Below are 7,716 nucleotides of genomic sequence, written 5' to 3'. Positions count from 1 at the left end.
AGGCTGAGGCTCTATCCACTGAGCCACACCGGTTTCGGCTTTTTTAATATATTTTTATTGATTTTTACAGAGAGGAAGGGAGAGGGATAAAGAGCTAGAAACGTCGATGGTAAGAGAGAAACATAGACCAGCTGCCTCCTGCACGCCCCCCACTGGGGATGTGCCCTCAGCCACCAAGGTCCATGCCCTTGACCGGGAATCGAACCCGGGACCCTTCAGTCTGCAGGCCGATGCTCTATCCACTGAGCCACACCGGTTTCAGCCGATCGATGATTCTTTCTCATCGATGTTTCTGACTCTCTATCCCTCTCTCTTCCTCTCTGTAAAAAATAATAAAGTAGATATTTAAAAAAAAATAAAAGTAATAATAATATATTAAATATATATATTTATTGGCTATTGGCTTCAGAGAGGGAGGAAGCAGGAGGGAGAAATGGGTCCCGCACGCCCCACACCTGGGAAGGGAGCCTGAGCCGGGGCCTGTGTCCTGACCGGGAATCAAACCTGTGACCTCCTGGTTCCTAGGTCCTCGCCCAATCCCTGAGCTGAGCTAAGGGGCGGGGCATTCATGGTGGACTTCCTGGGCGGGGCTTGTGGGGACTCCAAGCAGAGGGTTGGAATTCAGAGGGTGGGGGGGGCTGAGGGACTGGAACTTGTAGGGCGGGGAGCCGAGGGGGCGGGAACTAACAGGGTGGGGAGCAGAGGGGGCGGGGCCTCAGAGGCTGGAGCCGATGGGCGGGGCGCTGAGGGGCGGGGCTTGTGGGGACACGATGCAAAAGGTTGGAACTCAGGGTGGTGGGCTGAGGGGGTGGGGCCTCAGAAGCTGGAACCAATGGGGCGGAAGCCAAGGGGCAGAGCTAAGGGGCTGGGACTCGGGTTGGGAGTCGAGGGGCGTGGCCTCAGGATGGAGATGAGGGGGCGGGGCCAAGGGGAGCTGAGAGGGTGGGGAGCAGAGGGGGTGGGGCCTCAGGCTGGAACTAATGGGCGGGGCTTGTGGGGACACGGTGGAACCCTATGAGTTCCAACCCTTTGCATCGTGCCCCCACAAGCCCCGCCCCTCAGCGCCCCGCCCCACCCATTGGTTCCAGCCTGAAGCCACGCCCCCTCTGCTTCCCGCCATTTTAGCCTCTGAGGCTCCGCCCCCCTCAGCCCCGCCCCTCAGCCCACCACCCTGAGTCCCAGCCCTTTGTATCTCTGCATTGTGTCCCCACAAGCCCCGCCCATTAGTTCCAGCCTGAGGCCACGCCCCCTCTGCTCCCCACCCCGTTAGTTCCCGCCCCTGAGCTCCAGCCCCCTTGGCCCCGCCCCCTGAGCTCCATCCTGAGGCCACGCCCCTCGGCTCCCAACCTGAGTCCCATCCCATTGACCACACCCCTTGGCTCCCGCCCCATTGGTTTCAGCTGAGGCCACACCCCCTCCAAACCCTGTTCCAGCCTCTTAGGCCCCGCCCCCTCATCTCCATCCTGAGGCCACGCCCCTCGGCTCCCAACCTGAGTCCCATCCCATTGGCTCCGCCCCTTGGCTCCTGCCCCATTGGTTCCAGCCTGAGGCCCCACCCTGTCTGCTCCCCACCCTGTTACACCCTCTGAGGCCCCGCCCCCTCAGCCCCGCCCCTCAGCCCACCACCCTGAGTCCCAGCCCTTTGTATGTCTGCACCCCCCTGGGCTCCTCCCCCTCGGACTGCACCCCCCTGGGCTCCTCCCCCTGGGCTCCTCCCCCTGGGCTCCTCCCCCTGGGCTCCTCCCCCTGGGCTCCTCCCCTGGGCTCCGCCCCCTGGGCTCCTCCCCCTGGGCTCCTCCCCCCGGGCTCCTCCCCTGGGCTCCTCCCCCTGGGCTCCTCCCCTGGGCTCCTCCCCCCGGGCTCCTCCCCCTGGGCTCCTCCCCCTGGGCTCCTCCCCCTGGGCTCCTCCCCCTGGGCTCCTCCCCCTGGGCTCCGCCCCCCTGGGCTCCGCCCCCTGGGCTCCTCCCCCTGGGCTCCTCCCCCTGGGCTCCCTCCCCCCGGGCTCCTCCCCCCGGGCTCCTCCCCCCGGGCTCCTCCCCCTGGGCTCCTCCCCCTGGGCTCCTCCCCCTGGGCTCCTCCCCTGGGCTCCTCCCCCTGGGCTCCTCCCCTGGGCTCCTCCCCCCTGGGCTCCGCCCCCCTGGGCTCCTCCCCCCTGGGCTCCTCCCCCTGGGCTCCTCCCCCTGGGCTCCGCCCCCTGGGCTCCGCCCCCTGGGCTCCTCCCCCTGGGCTCCTCCCCCTGGGCTCCTCCCCCTGGGCTCCTCCCCTGGGCTCCGCCCCCTGGGCTCCTCCCCCTGGGCTCCCTCCCCCTGGGCTCCTCCCCCTGGGCTCCTCCCCCTGGGCTCCTCCCCCTGGGCTCCGCCCCCTCCCGTCCGCTCAGTTGCCCCGGCCCCGCAGGTCCACCCTGAGGCAGGACCCGGCCGCCCGGACGGACACGGAGGGAACTCCCGCTACATCCTGGGCTCCGGTGAGCGCGCCCCCCCCCCCCCCCCCCGGGGCCGGGAGGAGGGGGGCACAGCGCCGCCTGGGGGCGGGGTTCCCGGACGGTCCTGGGGGGGGGCATGGGGTCCCCGGATGGTCCTGGGGGGGCATGGGGTCCCCGGATGGTCCTGGGGGGGGCATGGGGTCCCCGGATGGTCCTGGGGGGGGGGCATGGGGTCCCCGGATGGTCCTGGGGGGGGCACGGGGTCCCCGGATGGTCCTGGGGGGGGCATGGGGTCCCCGGATGGTCCTGGGGGGGGGGGCATGGGGTCCCCGGATGGTCCTGGGGGGGCATGGGGTCCCCGGATGGTCCTGGGGGGGGCATGGGGTCCCCGGATGGTCCTGGGGGGGGGCACGGGGTCCCGGATGGTCCTGGGGGGGGGCATGGGGTCCCCGGATGGTCCTGGGGGGGGGGCATGGGGTCCCACATTCGCTGTCTCCTGGCTCCCAGGGGGGGCGCTCTAACACTGAGCCACACCGGCCCGGGGGTGGGACTGCCCTCGGCGGGCAGAGCCGGGCCTCCGGGCGGAAGGTGCTGGCCGTCTGGCCGCCCTCCCCCCCGTCTGCCCCCTGGCGCCCCCCATTGGCTGTCTGCCTCCTGGCTCCCAGGGCGACGCTCTAACCACTGAGCCACACCGGCCGGTCTGGATCTGCCCCCTGGCGCCCCCCATTGGCTGTCTGCCTCCTGGCTCACAGGGGCGACGCTCTAACCACTGAGCCACACCGGCCGGTCTGGATCTGCCCCCTGGCGCCCCCCATTGGCTGTCTGCCTCCTGGCTCCCAGGGCGACGCTCTAACCACTGAGCCACACCGGCCGGTCTGGATCTGCCCCCTGGCGCCCCCCATTGGCTGTCTGCCTCCTGGCTCACAGGGGCGACGCTCTAACCACTGAGCCACACCGCCGGTCTGACCCTCCTCCCCCCCCACCCCCCGCCTGCCCCCTGGCGCCCCCCATTGGCTGTCTGCCTCCTGGCTCCCTGGGGGGCGCTCTAACCACTGAGCCACACCGGCCGGTCTGGCCCTCCTCCCCGCCCCCCACCACCCCCCGCCTGCCCCCTGGCGCCCCCCATTGGCTGTCTGCCTCCTGGCTCCCTGGGGGGCGCTCTAACCACTGGGCCACACCGGCCGGTCTGGCCGTTCTCACCCCCGTCTGCCCCCTGGCGCCCCCCATTGGCTGCCTCTTGGCTCCCAGAGGGGGCGCTCTAACCACTGAGCCACACCGGCCGGTCTGGCCCTCCTCCCCCCCCCACCCCCCCACCCCCGTCTGCCCCCTGGCGCCCCCCATTGGCTGTCTGCCTCCTGGCTACTAGTGGGGGGAGGGGGGCGCTCTAACCACTGAGCCACACCAGCCGGTCTGGCCCTCCTCCCCCCTGTCTGCCCCCTGGCGCCCCCCATTGGCTGTCTGCCTCCTGGCTCCCTGGGGGGGGCGCTCTAACCACTGAGCCACACCGGCCGGTCTGGCCGTCCTGCCCCCCCCACCCCCCGTCTGCCCCTGGCGCCCCCCATTGGCTGTCTGCTCCTGGCTCCCAGGGCGACGCTCTAACCATTGAGCCACACCGGCCGGTCTGGATCTGCCCCCTGACGCACCCCATTGGCTGTCTGCCTCCTGGCTCCCTGGGGGGCGCTCTAACCACTGAGCCACACCGGCCGGTCTGGATCTGCCCCCTGGCGCCCCCCATTGGCTGTCTGCCTCCTGGCTCCCAGGGCGACGCTCTAACCACTGAGCCACACCGGCCGGTCTGGCCGTCCTGCCCCCTGACGCCCCCCCCCCCTTGTCCGTCCGTCTGTCCGCCCCCAGGGGAGACCTTCCAGCAGCTGCAGCAGCGGCTGCTGCGGGACAGGGAGGCCCGGGTCCGGCGGGCCCTGGAGCGGCTGCGGCGGAGGCGGGAGCTGCTGGGCCGGCAGCGGCAGAGGCGGGAGCTCCCGGTGGTGGCCGTGGTCGGCTACACCAACTGCGGTGAGCGGGCCGGCGGGGCGGGCGGGCGGGCGGGGGACCGCAAGCTCAGTGGTCAGAGCGGCCGGCCGGTGAGCTCAGTGGTCAGAGCGTCCGGCCGGTGAGCTCAGTGGTCAGAGCGGCCGGTGAGCTCAGTGGTCAGAGCGGCCGGTGAGCTCAGTGGTCAGAGCGGCCGGTGCGGCTCAGTGGTCAGAGCGGCCGGCCGGTGAGCTCAGTGGTCAGAGCGGCCGGTGAGCTCAGTGGTCAGAGCGGCCGGTGAGCTCAGTGGTCAGAGCGGCCGGTGAGCTCAGTGGTCAGAGCGGCCGGTGAGCTCAGTGGTTAGAGCGGCCGGTGGGCTCAGTGGTTAGAGCGGCCGGTGGGCTCAGTGGTTAGAGCGGCCGGTGGGCTCAGTGGACAGAGCCCGGCCGGTGAGCTCAGTGGACAGAGCCCGGCCGGTGAGCTCAGTGGTCAGAGCGGCCGGTGGGCTCAGTGGTCAGAGCGGCCGGTGAGCTCAGTGGTTAGAGCGGCCGGTGAGCTCAGTGGTCAGAGCGGCCGGTGAGCTCAGTGGTTAGAGCGGCCGGTGAGCTCAGTGGTCAGAGCGGCCGGTGAGCTCAGTGGTCAGAGCGGCCGGTGAGCTCAGTGGTCAGAGCCCGGCCGGTGAGCTCAGTGGTCAGAGCGGCCGGTGAGCTCAGTGGTCAGAGCGGCCGGTGAGCTCAGTGGTCAGAGCGGCCGGTGAGCTCAGTGGTCAGAGCGGCCGGTGAGCTCAGTGGTTAGAGCGGCCGGTGGGCTCAGTGGTTAGAGCGGCCGGTGGGCTCAGTGGTTAGAGCGGCCGGTGGGCTCAGTGGACAGAGCCCGGCCGGTGAGCTCAGTGGACAGAGCCCGGCCGGTGAGCTCAGTGGTCAGAGCGGCCGGTGGGCTCAGTGGTCAGAGCGGCCAGTGAGCTCAGTGGTTAGAGCGGCCGGTGAGCTCAGTGGTCAGAGCGGCCGGTGCGGCTCAGCGGTCAGAGCGGCCGGTGAGCTCAGTGGTCAGAGCGGCCGGTGAGCTCAGTGGTCAGAGCGGCCGGTGAGCTCAGTGGTCAGAGCGGCCGGTGAGCTCAGTGGTCAGAGCGGCCGGTGCGGCTCAGCGGTCAGAGCCCGGCCGGTGCGGCTCAGCGGTCAGAGCCCGGCCGGTGCGGCTCAGTGGGCAGAGCCCGGCCGGTGCGGCTCAGTGGGCAGAGCCCGGCCGGTGCGGCTCAGTGGGCAGAGCCCGGCCGGTGCGGCTCAGTGGGCAGAGCCCGGCCGGTGAGCTCAGTGGTCAGAGCGGCCGGTGAGCTCAGTGGTCAGAGCGGCCGGCCGGTGAGCTCAGTGGTCAGAGCGGCCGGCCGGTGAGCTCAGTGGTCAGAGCGTCCGGCCGGTGAGCTCAGCGGTCAGAGCAGCCGGTGGGCTCAGCGGTCAGAGCGGCCGGTGGGCTCAGCGGTCAGAGCGGCCGGTGGGCTCAGCGGTCAGAGCAGCCGGTGGGCTCAGCGGTCAGAGCGGCCGGTGGGCTCAGCGGTCAGAGCGGCCGGTGAGCTCAGTGGTCAGAGCGGCCGGTGAGCTCAGTGGTCAGAGCGGCCGGTGGGCTCAGCGGTCAGAGCGGCCGGTGAGCTCAGCGGTCAGAGCGGCCGGTGAGCTCAATGGTTAGAGCGGCCGGTGAGCTCAGTGGTCAGAGCGGCCGGTGAGCTCAGTGGTCAGAGCGTCCGGCCGGTGAGCTCAGTGGTCAGAGCGGCCGGTGAGCTCAGTGGTCAGAGCGGCCGGTGAGCTCAGTGGTCAGAGCGTCCGGCCGGTGAGCTCAGTGGGCAGAGCGGCCGGTGCGGCTCAGCGGTCAGAGCGGCCGGTGAGCTCAGTGGTCAGAGCGGCCGGTGCGGCTCAGTGGTCAGAGCGGCCGGTGAGCTCAGTGGTCAGAGCGGCCGGTGAGCTCAGTGGTCAGAGCGGCCGGTGCGGCTCAGTGGTTAGAGCGGCCGGTGAGCTCAGTGGTCAGAGCGGCCGGTGCGGCTCAGTGGTCAGAGCGGCCGGTGAGCTCAGTGGTCAGAGCGGCCGGTGAGCTCAGTGGTCAGAGCGGCCGGTGCGGCTCAGTGGTTAGAGCGGCCGGTGAGCTCAGTGGTCAGAGCGGCCGGTGGGGCTCAGTGGTCAGAGCGGCCGGTGAGCTCAGTGGTCAGAGCGGCCGGTGAGCTCAGTGGTCAGAGCGGCCGGTGCGGCTCAGTGGTTAGAGCGGCCGGTGAGCTCAGTGGTCAGAGCGGCCGGTGCGGCTCAGCGGTCAGAGCGGCCGGTGAGCTCAGTGGTCAGAGCGGCCGGTGAGCTCAGTGGTCAGAGCGGCCGGTGCGGCTCAGCGGGCAGAGCGGCCGGTGCGGCTCAGCGGTCAGAGCGGCCGGTGAGCTCAGTGGGCAGAGCGGCCGGTGAGCTCAGTGGTCAGAGCGTCCGGCCGGTGAGCTCAGTGGTCAGAGCGTCCGGCCGGTGAGCTCAGTGGTCAGAGCGGCCGGCCGGTGAGTTCAGCGGTCAGAGCGGCCGGTGAGCTCAGCGGTCAGAGCGGCCGGTGAGCTCAGTGGTCAGAGCGGCCGGTGAGCTCAGTGGTCAGAGCGGCCGGTGGGCTCAGTGGTCAGAGCGGCCGGTGAGCTCAGCGGTCAGAGCGGCCGGTGGGCTCAGTGGTTAGAGCGGCCGGTGCGGCTCAGTGGACAGAGCCCGGCCGGTGAGCTCAGTGGTCAGAGCGGCCGGTGAGCTCAGTGGTCAGAGCGGCCGGTGAGCTCAGTGGGCAGAGCCCGGCCGGTGCGGCTCAGTGGGCAGAGCGGCCGGTGCGGCTCAGTGGGCAGAGCGGCCGGTGAGCTCAGTGGTCAGAGCGGCCGGTGGGCTCAGTGGTTAGAGCGGCCGGTGAGCTCAGTGGGCAGAGCGGCCGCCCAGGTCCGGCCGGTGAGCTCAGTGGTTAGAGCGTCAGCCCAGGTCCGGCCGGTGAGCTCAGTGGTTAGAGTGTCCTTGTCCCCTTCTCCCTGATGTGTGTCCGTGTTCCTAACACGTGTCCGTGTCCCTGACGTGTGTCTGTGTCCCTGGCCTGTGATCGTGTCCCTGATGTGTGTCTGTGTCCCCAGCATGTGTCCTTCTCCCCTTGTCCCTAACACGTGTCCGTGTCCCCGGTGTGTGTCCATGACCCTGACGTGTGTCCGTGTCCCCGACGTGTGTCCATGTCCCCAGTGTGTGTCCGTGTCCCCGCTGTGTGTTCGTGTCCTGACGTGTGTCCGTGTCCCCAGTGTGTGTCCGTGTCCCCGCTGTTTGTTCGTGTCCTGACGTGTGTCCGTGTCC

At 70.2% G+C, this 7,716-nt stretch overlaps 1 protein-coding gene across 1 annotated transcript in view; it reads left to right on the top strand.

The window, feature by feature from the left end:
• Window positions 1-2,394: 2,394 nt before the first annotated feature.
• Window positions 2,395-7,716, top strand: part of GTPBP6 (GTP binding protein 6 (putative)) — a gene marked incomplete at its 5' end in the record, with an annotated part of 12,117 nt that continues 6,795 nt past the window's right edge. Inside the window, 2 exons of the mRNA XM_084907506.1 lie at window positions 2,395-2,464; window positions 4,277-4,435. Of these exons, the coding sequence (XP_084763632.1) occupies window positions 2,395-2,464; window positions 4,277-4,435 (229 nt within the window). The remainder of the gene's footprint in view (window positions 2,465-4,276; window positions 4,436-7,716) is intronic.

Source organism: Pipistrellus hanaki, assembly GCF_964339955.1.
Source record: "Pipistrellus hanaki genome assembly, contig: scaffold_127, whole genome shotgun sequence".
NCBI lineage: Eukaryota > Metazoa > Chordata > Mammalia > Chiroptera > Vespertilionidae > Pipistrellus > Pipistrellus hanaki.
Note: the sequence above shows the minus strand (reverse complement) of the source record. Positions and strands in the feature narration are given on the sequence as shown.